General features: G+C 46.2%; 1 protein-coding gene across 3 annotated transcripts in view; it reads right to left on the reverse strand.

The window, feature by feature from the left end:
- Window positions 1-2,276, reverse strand: part of UBE2Q2 (ubiquitin conjugating enzyme E2 Q2) — a 50,806-nt gene extending 48,530 nt beyond the window's left edge. For all 3 annotated transcript variants that reach the window (XM_050902985.1, XM_050902984.1, XM_050902983.1), the window contains exon 1: window positions 1,922-2,276. In XM_050902985.1, the coding sequence (XP_050758942.1) occupies window positions 1,922-2,107 (186 nt within the window). In that variant the 5' untranslated portion in view covers window positions 2,108-2,276. The remainder of the gene's footprint in view (window positions 1-1,921) is intronic.
- Window positions 2,277-15,660: the final 13,384 nt, after the last annotated feature.

The following is a 15,660-nucleotide window of genomic DNA, read 5'->3' on the forward strand; positions in this document are numbered from 1 at the left end:
TACTATCAAAAGTAACTACGACAAAAGCAGCCTCAGAAGTAGATATACACCACAGCACAAATCCAAGGCAACAAAAACTTCAAGCCTCACTACCAGCTTCCCTGTTAGGTGTCACTTGACAAAGCAGAAATAACTCATCAAATTCAACTGGCAACTGAGGGTGCACAGCCAGACTTCTCAGCAATAAAACAGTCTACTAAACAAAAAATATTTAAAGGAAGTCACACAATCCATCATCTGACAAGTCGTGTCTAAAAACAAGAACACGAAAGCATCTTGCTTATTTTACCACAGAAAACATCTTATGTCTTACAAGTATATAAAAGTGTCCGGTAAAACAAACACCTGTCCCAGGACCACAAAACTGACTTCTCCTGACAATTAACTTTGAAACCTGAAAGGTCTTCTTAACAAGTCTCCTTTAATTTAATAAAGTTACTTTAAGACAAGTAGGGATCCGATCAAGATTATTAGATGTGCCTGGTTTGCATGCACATTTTCATCATTCAGTACTCAAATATTTACATTTACATGCCTGTTACTACCTCCACACTATCTGTTTGAAACTTTCATCCTTTTACAGGCAAAAGGCAAAAAAGCTCTAGAGCTTATCTTCCTCAAACCCAAATGTACTAACCCTATTTTCACTCAGTCAAAATTTTTCGATACTCTACTCTTAAGCTGAATCTTGATAAGGCATTTAAATCCACTTATAACTACGGCCAGTCCAATAAAAATGAACCTTCAGCACTTTCCTGTACATGAGTCACAGATGCCAATATATTCAAATCCTTTGGCAAGTTTAGGCCCTAAACTTTTAAAAACACAGAGGATTTTTACCATGGCACACAACACTGAACGTTTTATTCTGCTTGCCTCCCACTCATTTAAAACAAACCAACCCCAACGAATTTTTGGGGGGGGGGGGGGGAGGAGTGGGGGACAAAACAAAACACAGCAATGAGAAATCCCAAAACAAACCGCAGGTAGAAGCCCCTCAGATCCGACAAGGCTGCTCATGCTCCCTTCACAAGTTTAACCACCACCATTATGATCAAACAACTATTCGGCAGGAGACCAGAGGCACTATTTTATCCCTCCACGACGGCAAGAATGAAAAGTTTCCCCGTCCTTCGTACCGCCGCGGCCTCCCGAAGCGGCCACCCCCGCTGAGCCTCACGGGCTGACCCCCACGGGGGGAAGGCTCGGCCGCCACCCAGGCCCGCCCGTGCGGCGTTTCCCCGCCCGGGTCAGGGCGGGCCGCCCGGCTCCAGGCCGCGGCGGTGTGGCGCACTCAGTAAAGCGCTCACCCTCCATCTCCCTCCCGGGCTCCCACCTCCCGGGGCAGGGAGGAAAACACTCCCCGTACCCCGCCGAGACGCCGCAGGGACGGGGGAGGCAGGGAAGGGCCCCTCTGCTCTCCCCGTCGCCCTTCCGCTGCCCCGGGGACGGCCCCGCGGCGGGGAGCCGGCCCGGGGGCTCTCGCCCCGCTGCCCCGGGCCCGGCCGCCCTTTGTTCCGGCTCGCGGCTCCCGGCCCCGAAGCAGGCGGCGGCAGGCGGCGCGGCGGGCCGGGTCCTTCCCCCGCACCCGCCGCCGCGCCTCCCCCGGAGGAGCCCCCCCGGAGGGGCTGCCGGGCCCCCGCCTCGGCGGGGAGGAAAAGGCCGGGGGCGCCCGCTCCCTAACTTTTGTTATGGTCGCGGTGGGGACGGGGTGGGGAGGAGACACAGAACCTCGGGGGGAAGCGGGCCCGGGCGCCTCGGCAGCCCCCCGACCCCGGCCCCCGCGGCGGGCGGAGGCCCCGATCCCCCCCCGGTGCTGAGTCACCCCCGCGGCGGGGCTGCGCCCCCTCCCCGCGCCCCGCAGACAATGGCGAGGGCGGGCCGTGCCCCGGCCCTCCCCCGCCGCCCCCGGCCCCCGCACCGTGATGTTGCAGTGGATGGTGAGCGGCGGCGGCGGCTGCGGGCTGGAGCCCGGCGGCGGCGGCAGGAGCACAAACTGGCAGTGGAGCTCGTCCAGCTTCCAGGAGACGATGCGGAAGCGCTCGTGGTCCTTGTCGAAGATGGACTCGAGGAACTTCAGCTCGGCCTTGAGCCCTGACACCGACATCCTGGCCTCATCTCCGGGCTCGGGCCTGCGCCGCCTCGCTCGCTCTGCCGCCGCCTCCCTCCGCCTCAGCCCGGCCCGACCCTGGCCCCGGCCGCGCCTGCGGGGCGGAAGATGGCGGGAGGGCGGGGGGGGCCGGGGCAGCCCCAGCCGGCGGGGGGACGGCGAGCGCGGCGGCAGCTCCCTTTGTACCAGCCTCCTGCACCCACTCGCTCGCTTAAAAGGGCAACAGCGCAGCCCGCTCCCCCTTCCCTTCCCCTTCCTCCCCGGCGGGCTGGGCCAGGCCCGCCAGCGCCCCGCCCTCCTCCCGGCTAGGCCGGCCCCGCTCCCGGGACACACGCAGCAGGGCCGGGCCGGCCCGCTGCTCCTCCCCCGGGGCCGCCGCCCGCCTCCCCGCGCCCGCCCCAGCGCCCTCGGTCAGCGCCGCGACCGCCCCCGCGGCGGCGTCCCGCTGCCCGCCCGCTCCGGGCACCGCCGGGCTGCCCCGCGGCACCCTGCAGGCTCTGCCCGCCTGCCCCAGCACCTGCCCGGGCACTGCCTTCTGCTCCCCCGGCTCGGAGCCCTCCGGCCGCCTGCTCCCGGCAGCCCGGAGCCGAACCGCAGTGACTGCTTACCCGTGTTTCTCCTCCTCTTCTACTGCTCAGCCCTGCGGAAGGGCACGCGGTTGCCTGCCTCACCACAGTTTCATTTTGCTGAGAAAACTGCAGCTTGGGTTTGCACTTGTCGTCTCAGAGTCCTGTCAGTCCTCCAGTAGTCCCACAGCTCAGCTAACATAAACCAGGAATTCCTGTCCCGACATTTCTGATAGATCAATACACATAAAACCTGGCGTCGATCTTTGCAGGCTGGAAAGCAGCAACACAGAGGCCAAGAAAAATTGTTAGTGTTGCATTTAAGTTCCTCTGTAATTGTTCATACAACATTTTACCCCCAGAAAAAGCACCACGAAGCGTGAAAGCAGAGTAAAGCGAATACTCGCTACATCCAGGGATCAAGAGATGCTGCCTCTATTTCTGTCACTTCCTGACATTGGAAAAATCATCTCTGCACCTTTATTTGTCCCTTTCTGTCTTGGTTTCGTCTATAGACAGTTGACCGCTCTTTGGGAACAAGGATCAGCTCTCACCTAGCATGGAGATTACTGTGATACAAGTAAAATTGTTGCAGAGCATCCTTCTTGTTTCCCAACCAGCTTATAATTAATGCAGTACACACATAAACCTAGAATAGGGAATTGCCTTTTTTTTTTTTACATTGATATTTTATATAAATCTTTAATTCCGAAGAAACTGGCAGCACTTCACAAACCACAAGCTGAATCTTGTCAAGTGGTGAGAACTCTAATCTTGATCCAGAAAAACAGTTATGCACATGCCCAACTCCAACCATATGGAAGTCTTACTGATTTGTGGGCTTGAAATCTATCCTTCCAGCAAAGAGAGCTGCAAAGAACACACTTTGTTATACAAGAAGCCAGGAAGGATTGTCACTGGCTAAATACTCTGAATGAAAGATACCAGAAAGTCCACAGAGTCGAAAGACCTGTTTTTTTCAGGTATCATTTGAAAGACTCCTATTATACACTGTGTGCAACTCAGCTTTCCTAGAAGGGCTGAACTCTGTGTTGGCTCAGACTGTATGGTCTGCAAAGTGAAGACAGAGTGGATATGAGTGTTGTCTGTTGATGCATCAACAGGCAGGGTGAAGACCTTTGAGAGATAAGGGAAGATTTAAGTATAAGGGCAAATTAGCTACAAATAAACAGTAGAAAATTATGACTATAGCTATTAGAAAGGGAGGGCTTGGAAGAGCCTTTCTATGGGAACACCAGAGACAAAACTAAACAAATCAGACTTTGTCAGGCGTTACATGATGCGATGCATGAAACAGCCGAGGAATGAATTTGGTGACTCAGCCCTATTTCCCTCACACGATGGGATTTTGGCCTAGAACGCCTCACTGCAGCAGAGAGGTGGGTAGGCTTAGCAAGTTCAAACTGCACCTTTTGTCATACCTTACCAGAACTGCCTCTGTCACTACCTCTGGTCTTCCATTCTCCTTGTCTTCTCATCTGCCTTCCCTCTCCTCTGCCTCTCCATTGGCTGTGATACCCACTTTTTTTGGCAGCTGCACAGCTGAGAGGTGCATATGTACTGGCTGGGGGGATGCCTCGCCTGCGCTAGCTGGCAAGCTGGGGGAAGGCCCGAGAACCTCTCTCAGGCACCCAATGATCCAAACATCATGGTGTCTCCTGACCATTTGGCAGGCCAAACAAATTGCTTAATCAGCCAAGTGTGTCCTGCAAACCATATATTGTTTAAGTCTGGTCTAGAACTTCCCCCAGCTCCTTCAATCTGCCTTTTTGCTGCAGGCTTCAAGAAGCAACATGCAGCTGCACCACACCACTCCTCTAAATCTTGTTGCAACTTCTCTGTATTTAGCAGGCATTGTGCAAGCTGCGACGTCGCCTGCGAATTCATTTCTGTGATAAGACCTTGAGAACACATTGGGGCTGCCTCGCTCTCTGGAATACAGAGGCTGCTTCAGAGGTGTAAAGAGTTGTTCGTCATGTCTGACTCATTCCTCTTTCTTCCTTCAGGGACTTGCCAGGGGGCTTTGACATGAATCTCATGTTGGTCACAAGATGACTCAGGAAATCCTGAGTCTCCCAAAGACCAAAATGAATGCATACAGGGGAAGACCTGACATCTGTTGCTAACAAAGGAAATTAATCCTGGTAAAGACCCTCCAGAGCACTGTATCAGATTCTAGTAATTACAGATGCTCTTAAGTTCCCTTGATCTACATTGCCTGTAAGCACCTTTTTTTTCTACCTTTCTTCCTGTACGTCCATCTTCAACATCATGGGAACGTCTCTCTATCTATCATACAGCTAGATTTCCTCTTCCAGGGATCTGAACTTTGGCCAAACCTCTCTGTTATGAAGGTAACATACTTTCATAACCTTCTTTGTTTATTTTCCCTCCCTTTCATTTAAATATAACAAGTTTTGTAAGAGTCCTCAACTGAAACTCTCAGAAAAACCACCAGATTCCTCATTGCTTTCTTGCGTAGAACTAGCAAGATAAAAGGAGGCAAACAGTTTAGACCAAAATTTTCTTTCTCATTAGCATTTACTGCCAGTCCTGTCTCGAACATATCAGCCTGGCATGTCCTGGTGAGACAGAAAGTCGGCAGCAAGGGGCAAAGGGAACTGAAGGAAAGATGAGTTTAGGATAAACCATTAAGAAGGTAAAGAACAAAGATGTAGGATGGATGGGCTGTGATGAAAGCAAGAGCTGTTTGGGGCTTAAAGAAAGGATGTTCCAGAGCACAGATGAATTTCATTTTATATTAGTCCTTTTCTTCCTGTGAATACCTTTTCCAGGTCTGCTGTATTTCCAGCTTCACCCCTGCGTGAAGCTCCCGTACATTCAGTTGAGTGTATGTGCCTGGCAGAGGATTGATTTGTTTCTCTGAGAATAGTTTATGGTTTTGTTTTTTGACCTCACTTCTCTCATTTACAGCCTAGCCCTTAGAAAGAGTCTTTCTGTTTAATTCTGATGTCACTTTCTTGAGAGAAATGGCAGGCACCAAAGAAGGAACTGCCATTTTAGAAAGAAGGAAGACCCAGGTCTTTTGTAACCCTGAACCTCAGCAGAAGGAGAAAGAAAAGGATAAAGTTAATGAGATAGGAGGAAGTGTAAATTGGTTTTAGTGACGGATAATGCAGTTTGATAATAGCTGATCCTGGGGTAGAACAGACAAACTTTTTCACAGGTAGCAGCAGAACCTGAGACTAGAAAAGACAAACGATACATGATACCCATAAAGAGAAGGATAAGGCAGGAACCTTACCTGAAACCTTGGGCAAAGGCAGAAAGATTCAAGAGGATCTTGCTTTTCCAAGATACAATCCAAGTTGTCTTGCTCACAAAAGCCAGGCTTTCACATCAACTTCTGAGCTCACAGCATCCAAGTCATTGCTTCAATAATGAAGTCACTTTCAAAGCATTTTAGAAAAAAAACATACATCAGTGCATAAAAGCTGATGAAATGGCTGGACAATGCAGTTTCAAGAAGCATGGCATGCAGTGGACATGGGATTGCTTAGTCCCTCAAATATCTGTTTTACTTTTAAAGGCTTTAACAGTTAAGGAATGGCATTTCAAAACCAACCTATCCTAGAGCAGCTTTGGACAGATAGCGATACTGTTGCCCAGACGTTCAGTGATAGGGCTCAAAGAGGTGTCCACAGGCACTCAAATACTATGGCCATAAGTTTAACCTTAAAAAAAAAAAAAAAGAATTTTAAAAAAGTAGCATGGCTTTGCCCAGGATGCTTAGAATGCAGTTAGAATTCTTCTGAGTCCATCCCTGTGGCTGTTAGCAAGCTAGTCAAATAGGTCCGTTCTTTAGGGTGTTTTTGCTCAGCCACTGAAGAGTGTTTGTAATCCTATACAGGAAACAGCAATAACCTTTTTGTGAAGATTTCATTACTGTTTGTGGATTTGTAGTTCTGGCTATATTTATATATATTACTGAACAGCGTATATTTCAGAACAGTCAAAAGCTGAATAGTGTCTGCAAAGCAAGGTTAACGATATGTTTTTGTTCCATATGAAAGTTGTGGGAATTAATTTATTAGCAGAAAGGTGCCAGGAAAGCGAAGCCATGTTAATCACAGTCTTGCAATGCTGCAGATAGGGATTAGAATCCACTGTACAAACACATCAGAAACCAAACTCCTTCTGTGTACTTTAAAATGCACAGTGAGGGAATACACCTAGTGTTCTCCTTTATGGCTCACATAGCTTCTTAAAAACAGATGAAAAGCACATCTACGAAAGCAATAAGGCACCATGCAGCCACATCTGAGGCATGCCAACAGAACAAACTAGAGAAAAAAGGAAAATGTGATATCATTTTTCCAAACCCAGCTGGGTGAGGGAAGAGGTAGCTGCATGGAACACTGTTCAGAGCATGATAACATACCTTCCCTGGACTCCCTAGGACTTGCACCCTTTCCTTGGGATCCACACAGAGTCATAAGCCTTACAGGGCTCAGCGAGCTTATCTCCCCTTGCCATCACAGAAGCTTAGAAGGGATGTACAGGAGCAGAGGGCAGATGCCAGGCTCAGTCCTGCTAAATACGTTTCTGGCTGGAGAGGGAGGTAGGGAAATGAGCAGATCCTGAGGTCAAGTACTCACAGTGCTGAGATGCAATCTTAATCACAGCTGAATACGCAGCTTCTTCACCCCCTTTCTTTTTTCTTATTTTGACAGGCAGTGAAATAGTTAACTTTGTCTTTATTTAAAATATCAGCACAGGGCATCTGAGTTGGCAGGCACTGAGATGAACTGGGCAGGTCAGAGTTATTGTTTCAGATTCTGCAAGCACAGCCAGACATCATCGCATCACTTAGCCTGGAAAACACAAATCAAATGCATCTCAGCAACCATACCATCCTGGCCTTCTCATTTACTCTTATTACTTTTTATAGATAGGTTTAGATTTTGGGGAACAAAGCGGTGCCTGTGACAGTACCCTCCCTGTTCAAACCCTCAACAGAATGTCTAAAGTGCTGCACAAACAGTATCACACCAAAACAGGCATAGGATGCAGCCTCATTTTATACGTGGGGAAAGTCATATACATTTTGGGAGGTAGTATTATTGCAGAACCGGGTGTAGAGACAGTCTTAGAACCCGATCATGGTCTAGCACTGCAGTAACTCAGCTCACTTTATTTCTGACCCAGACTTGGAAGAGACTTTATCGAAGTTATACAGTGAGCTGGTGTCAGTGCTGGGATTTTGTCCTGCTTCTGCTGTTTGTCAACAGAGCCCAGCTGTCTGAGAAGAGGAAAGACACTTTGAGTCTGGGGCCAGTTCTACAGCGGCCCTGTTCACAGCCTTCTTGTAGACTGAAACAGTCACAACTCCACCGTGTCTAGCCGTGTCCTGTCCTACCCTAACACCCTCCTTGCTTGAGGGGAGCAGGCAAAGTGCCATTGGAGCTATCAGAGCCCATACTTCGGGTGTTGTCCATCCCTCTGTGCTGAGAATGCTCACAGGGGACATGGAGCAGAGGGGTGGAAGGAGGTTCAGGGCCCGCAGTCCCTGGAGAAGTGGCATGAGAGGTGGTACATCCATTTGAGCTGATGCTGAAGGTTTTATGGGAATCAGTTAAGCTCAAAATCTTAAGTTGCTCCCTAGTGCACAACATAAGCAGTTTTTTCTCACTATCACCACAACAGGACAGGCTATACTTTACCAAGGATCACACAGTACTCACAGGAATTAAGATATTGGTGAGCTAGATCAGTGATTTTCAATAATTCTCTGATTTAGAGGTCACAGGGGTCCATAAACCACAAGTCAAGATCTACCAAGCTCTGGTATGGGATTTTTTTTACATATCCTGCATCTAGTAACTTTTAAATATCAAACAAACAAAATCGAGTTTGGTAGATACAGCACTGAAAAAAAAAGTGAAGTACATCTGGAAAACTAGCCCACGTATCTTTATGTGTGAAAGAAGGACAGAAAAGACGTTTTTTCCATTATAAAGATGACTTGAAGTATGAAACGTTGCCTGAGAAAAAGCCACAGAAAACAGCAGTCTCAGAGAATTAAATGCAAGATCAAACCTCAGAAAAGAATGATCCCAGGAATTACTATTCTGTAAATCGGACTCTTCTCCGCTAGAAACAAATTCTAAGCACAAAAAGCCACTAAAACAGATGAAGGATAACAGACTCACAAGCAATTATATTTGCCCTGGAGTTTATAAGGAAGGGAACCTCCTATAGATTTACAACATCAGTGAGTAAAAGGGAAGTAGCAGAACCAACATACCTGGCTTTAAATAAACATTTGAAAGACTGAATCACAGAAGTCTGAATATGACATTAATTCACGTCTCTTGACATAACAGCACCCACATAGCTTAAGAACTGGCTTAAGAATTGTGAACAAGGAATAAAAATAGCAAATTACTGAGCAGGGAAAGGTACTTAGTGTGTTTAAAATGGATCATGGTAGTGCTGCGTTAGAGTTGAGATCAAGACTTTCATAGTGATCTAGAAGAGACTGTCATTGATGAAATTACCAGATGACACAGACAGGCATTGTGAATAACAATAAGGACAAGAAAATAATTCCAAAAGGTGCAGAAAAATCAGAAACGGTAAAAAACCCAACTCCTTGATCTATAAGCCACAAACCTAGTGAATCCTGGTTTCCTATAGATTACATTTTTATATCACTGTCACACTGCATCTCACTCTGTCTCATGCTATAAATCCCCTCACCCTTTCACAGTTCCTTCCCATGTCTCCACACTTCTTACTTTCCACAGGATTCTCCATATTTCCACCCACATTCACCACCTGTTTTGGCTAGGGGAGACAGAGCAGATGCTGTGGCTGCTTTCAGAATCAATCCTGCCTGGTATATTCCATTGTATACTTTACTTCAATCTGTCTAAGAAAACGTTTTTATGATAATATTCCATCTTTTTGTCCAGTATATTTTATGTATGTGCAGATGAGCTCTGGTTTGTGGACAGGGTAAGACCAGGGGTCTTATCAACATTTCTGAAAGGGGGAACTATTTCTTTCCTCTAGTTAGTCACTGATTTTTAGAAAGTTTGTGGAACGCAGTATTTTACTCTATGTTTCTATCAAATTTAAACAGTCCAACAAGTTCAAGAGGCAGCTAAGAGCAAGGTCAGTATAATGTTAAGCGGTGTTTGCCAGTACCATTGCATAAAGAAAGGAAAGCTCCTTGATAAACACAGGAGGCAAAACTGCACCTAGAACACTGCAACTGTGATCTTGGCAGAAAACTACCAAAATCAAAGCAAAGTGTGGGACTCGGAGGACAGATTTCTGAAATGGGACTTAAAAGGACTGAACACCAGAGCTAGCTTCTCAGATACAGCCAATGTCCATTAGGATCCTCCTTTCCACCCCTCAATCCTAGATCTGACTCGCACTCACTTTAGCTCCAGGCACAACACAGAGCAACCTCAGAACAACACAGCATCAAGAATGCAGAGTGTGGCAATATGTCACCAGGGTGATTTTTCCTCTAGACAAGACTCTTAACTTGTCCCCTACCTAGCTGAGGAAGATTTATCTGGCTTGAAGAACCAGTCTTATATAAACATTTTAACTAAAGGATAGTTAAATAGGGATACACTAGCTTCCCGTATGGACAGGAGGAGAGGAATAGGGCTGGAGGGAAGGAGTTAAAGGATCCTTGTCATCCCCTCCCTGCATTAGCACATGGTCGCATCATATAACCAATAGTACAGGTAGCTGCACAGCCCTGCATTTGTGTTCTGGCTCCCAATATCTGCAGGCTGCAAGCACTAACTAAAGAGAGGGATTATTCAGCATCGATATACAGAGGAAGCTGGGGATTTAAGCAAGAAAACTGAAATTAAACCAGGAAGAAGAAAACACAAACCTGAATGTTAGCCCAAAGCTTCCTGCCACCATGATGTAAGAGACTCTGGAAATCTCTGAGGAAGCAATGCCATAGTGCAGAAGAGCTGCCGAGAGTGGCCACCAAGGGTGGCCCAAGGTGGGCACGACGGGGAAGGCCAAGGGAAAAGGCTGTGATTTCATGGTGGCAAGGCAAGCTGGATAAGGTGAGCTGTAGGAAAGAAATGTTGATTAGAGACTGCTTAGAAACCTCCTCTGGCCCAAATGTTTCAAAGAGCAAAGTCTTGCCACGCTGGTAACCCAGTTTTAATTTCTCCTGCACTCCTGACAGTATTAACAGCCCTGACAAGGCTGGGCTCCGAGAGGATTTCTGTCAGGTCCTGTTAGCAACCCCGGCATTTTTCAGTGAGCACACACTACCACCTAGCGCCGAGAGATTTTGCTGCAGGAAGAGGATTGAAAACAAGTGTTCCCCAAAGGGTCTTTGGTCCCTGCAGCTCCAGGGCTCTCCCGGGCCAGGCAGTGCCCCTCGGTGCAGCCTGCTCGACTGCACTGACATGGGAGGAGAAGAAGGTACAGGCTCACCGAGGCTGGCGGGTTTTAATAGTTTGTGTGCTTGAGAAGAGAAAAAAGCCCCTGTAATGTCAAAAACCCTGAAGATCAAAGAAGAGATACCAATAACAAAAGGCAGCAGCCCTTTTCTGTGCTCTGAAATTGTTTTCAAGCATTCAGGACAGTCAAACCTATTTTATCCATCACCTGCAACGGACTGCAGGGAACGCACTGAAACAGTGTGAGTTCTTAAGACTCAGATGAGCTGTATCAAAACTGAACACGAGCCCTGTAAGTGTAAGAGAGAAAAGTGGTTTACTGTCCCCTTGCCCTGTCTCATTCTCAGCTTCTTGACAGCAGATTTGGGCTTAAATTAACTAAATTTATATGGTAATATTAACCCAAACAACTAATCTGGGGAACTATCCCTCTGCGTGGCTGTTGGCCTTGTGAGCGAATATGGCTGACCATAAATTCTTATTCATTCTTCACGTCAATCATGCTATTTAATAAAATGTTTTTACAGATGAGATTCTGTCTTTTTGTCCAGGTACTCTAGAATCAGCAAAATCAGCAGCATACTCATTGATTTATCTTTGCAGTTATACAAAGGCTTATACCTTCCTCTCCAGGCAAGAAGGTTAGCCAGTAACATTTTCAAACCCTTTTTCCATTCACAAAATTTTAACTATTTACAAGAAGAGCTTTTAGAAACACACAGTGATTTACCAGCTGGTGGAGCTCAGTAAATAGCAGGAAGATTTGTCCACAAGCATTCTCTGAATTGGAAGTGAATTGTGACTCAGCCACCTTTATTAACCTTCTGCTTTCATTTCCACAAAAGCTTATGCCTGTGGGATCTTACTGTTTTTCTGCTGGCAGAAAGCATCATGAATGCACTGAATTCACTGTGGAGTTGCTACCACCTTCATCTATCGAAGATCTGCGGAACAGTTCTCCTTGGCACAAATACAGACTAGACGTGAATGTGTAACTTTCTAGAACAATCGTAACAGTTGTGGGTAGGTCCAGTTATCAACTGCTGAAATTAGTCAAAGCATTTACTTTTAATGGACCTGGTGTTGCTGAATTCATGCTTCTCACCATTTTGTTACCCAAATTGGCCAGCCAGAGCAATAGCAACAACTCCATACAACTCACGGGACCAATAAATATGAATTATAAACTGGGAACATATAGACTAAACCACCTGTCTAATTCTGATAAATAGTCCATTGAGCTCCAGTGGACGCCTGCCCATCAAGTCCAGCGAGTTTTGAATGAGGCGCTGTCTGAAGGGCAACATTTAGTCACTGAACAGGTACCCCGAGTATTTTGTTTGTAGTATGATCTGGGGAACAAAAGACTATAGTTACTGTAAATTAGTAAAATATTACATGTTATCATTCAAATGTATTTGCAACAGGAATTGAATATTGAACATTGACACCTATTCAAAGAACCATAAATCATGGACCCAACTAAAAGATGCTTTAAAAACCCCAGATCTTTGAACTAAAATACATGTAGCGTTTTCTGAATTTGTCCCCAGTTTTTGTTTGTTTTCTTGGAGATATAAGGATATTTTCATACTTTTCTCAGGCACTTCGAGTGCTAAAACATACTTTAAAATGAAAACAGCAAATCTTAAATACTTAATCCAGAAACTGAGTCTTTAAAGAAAAATACAAAATACCATGTGAGCAGCTATATTAAAATTATTTAATTTGGGAGCATGAATGCTTGTGTTAGACTGAAATTATGATCAAACTTCTATATTTTCTAGAGTCATTAAAAGAAATTATTCTCTTCGTACAATTAATAGAATTAAAAGATGTCCAGTGTCCTAAGTACTGGAAGGAATTATCAAAAGCATTATTCTAATGCTTTTTCAGGTTGCAGAAGCAGAGACAGTGATGTGACCTAATCAAGCATTCAAGTTCCAACATATCCTCTTAAAAACTTCTGTTTGGACTCTCTTTAGACCATTCCTGTACTGGTAATTTTGATGATTGTCAAACATGCACGTTGTTTTGGCTTAACTAAAGCACCCAAAAGGTTTTACTGGGCCACATCACTCTCATCTAGGAAAAAATTAAAGTGTAGACTTTGTTCTAGGCACACAAGCAGTGCCATAGAAATAATTGGGATTTAAGCACATACTTTATATTAAAAGCAAATGCTCATCATCTTAGTGATGCCATGGTTTCTATGACAACTAAGTGTGATATTACATGAAGGATTATGATTTAAAGGAACACTATTACACCTGGCCTTTTCACCTGACGTGGTCCTAGTTTATCCTGTACGTACCTTGTGTATGAATCCGGTTGTCTTCGTGGAATCGCTGAGCCCACGACCAGAAGGGGAAGGCCTCAGCAGACCTGGCTGAAAGCGAGCAAAGGACACTGCTCCCCTCTCTATTCCTGCAGATTCCAAGGAGAAAAAATAAATTCAGACTCAGGGCTGCACTATCCTTTCAGGCATAGCTGCAACCCAGGAGCTTGCTGATAGCCAAAGGATACTGTAGCTGCAATGCAAGAAACCAAGAGCCAGGTAGAGAGTAGCAGCGCAGGTGCTGTGAGCCCAGGCTGCCTCCCTTCAGAGCCCTCACAGCCCTGGCGCTGTTCCCTGCACCCACAACCTGTCCTGTGGGGTTGGCTCCACATCCTGTTGAAGACTTGAGTGCCTGTGAAATTGCTAATAAACCTCTAGTAACAAGCAGGTCTCACCTCCACAGTCTCCTTCCTCCATCCCAGCAGCGATCTCTGCTAGGTCGCTGCTCCTCTCAGCCCTGAAGACTGCAGAAACTCCACACCACCCTTGCTTTCTGATTAACTCATTCTCCGTTTGGCTCAGCTGTGAGCATGTTTGATCTCTTGGAGATGTCCTCCAGCTAGCTCCATGGTCCTCAGTGATCTCTACAAACATAACCAGAAAGGTATTTTCATCCCTTAGGAGCAGGTGCCAACAGCAAATACATACTACTTAGTACTAAAAGCTACCCCGGACTGGCTAGTTTGGAACACGGTAGGAAATACCTGAGAAGTAGTAAACTCTCTCACTGTTCTTGGTGTAATAACAGCAGCCTGCTTTTTAACCGAGAACTATTAAACCCACACCTGCAGACCTCCAGCAGATGGATGGCTGCAGCACGTTCTCAGCTGCTCATATGCTGTTGCCTACGTTCATCTCAGCTAGTTGCAGCCATTTTCAGTAGGAATATTGTCTTCTCTGTCTCACTGTCTCATTTTCAGAGAGCAGTCTGGCTCTCTGGCTGCTATGCATTCAGGACACACTGATTCACCTGCTGCTTTTACAGGCAAATGAGAGCCAGCATTGCAAATTTGTTCAATGGCCCTTTTAAGTACATGGCTGGCTTTGTAGCAAACAGCTCCCTTTAGATTAGGATAAACGCTTTACCAAGCAGATTAGTGCCACTGCACTTGTGAAGTCATGATATTCCTTACAAATAAAATCAGTGACTATAAATAGCCAGCACATCTTCCATCCTATGAGATTATGAGTTTCTTCCTTGCAAAACAGATGAGCTCACTGAGAGATAATTTTGTGATGGCCAGATAGCTTCAATATAAGATTGAGCCCATCATCATTAGTCCAATTAATGCTCCTTTTTATACCAGTAAAATAACTGATGCGCTGATAAACTGCCTCAGTCCATTGTTACTGCAATATCCACTGCTGCTCTGAACACATCCATGTAATCAATATGGCCCACTAAAAGGTTTCTAAATGAGTTAACTCTTCCAGGAACCAGTCAGATTTCTGAGGGACTATTTGCTTATAAAATCTCATGCTTTTTGTTCTGCTTCTTTTATTTACAGAGGCATTAAGTCCAATCAGGAGCTGATCACACACACTTGAACAGAGCATAATATGAATGTCGCATGCTATTATTGTAATAGAAGTTGAGCAAGGGAACCTGGCCTTGAGGCTACTTTTCCCATGTAAAAAAAATACTTAACCTAACCTGCATCATTCTGACAGAACTAGGTTAGGGAGTGACTATATGTGCAGTTACATTGGCAGAGCACAATGTACCATGAGGGACGGGAGAAGGGTAGCCAAAGACAGTAAGCTCTTACTCCAGCTCAGCAGCAGCCAGAACAGCATCTCCTAGAACAGCCTGAGTAACATGATCAAAAGGGCCTGTTTTGCCACCATGCTAAGCTGCAGCCCATCATTTAACACGAACTGGGTCTCCAGTGTCCCTGTTCTTTTTCAGGGGCATTGCCCCCACTCACTCTGCTGCAGGTGCAAACAGCAGTGCAGCTCCCAGGACAGCAGAGAACTACATTCTTGTTTAAAGGGTGCGGCTGTAGCTACAGTCATTCAGGTTCCTGCCCTGTTTTCTGGAATAGATTAGAAACGTTCCCAGGAGCCACACAAAATCTCTCTGAATGCCTAACTTTACTGCACGTCCAGGAGAAACACATCTCTCGGGTCAGCCTCTTCCTGCTCTGCTTCAGGGGAAGGACTGTGCGGAAGACAAACCTGCACACATTTCTCAGGGGGTTTGGAGCTTCT

The sequence above is a fragment of the Gymnogyps californianus genome, chromosome 11 (genome assembly GCF_018139145.2).
Source record: "Gymnogyps californianus isolate 813 chromosome 11, ASM1813914v2, whole genome shotgun sequence".
NCBI classification, from domain to species: Eukaryota; Metazoa; Chordata; class Aves; order Accipitriformes; family Cathartidae; genus Gymnogyps; species Gymnogyps californianus.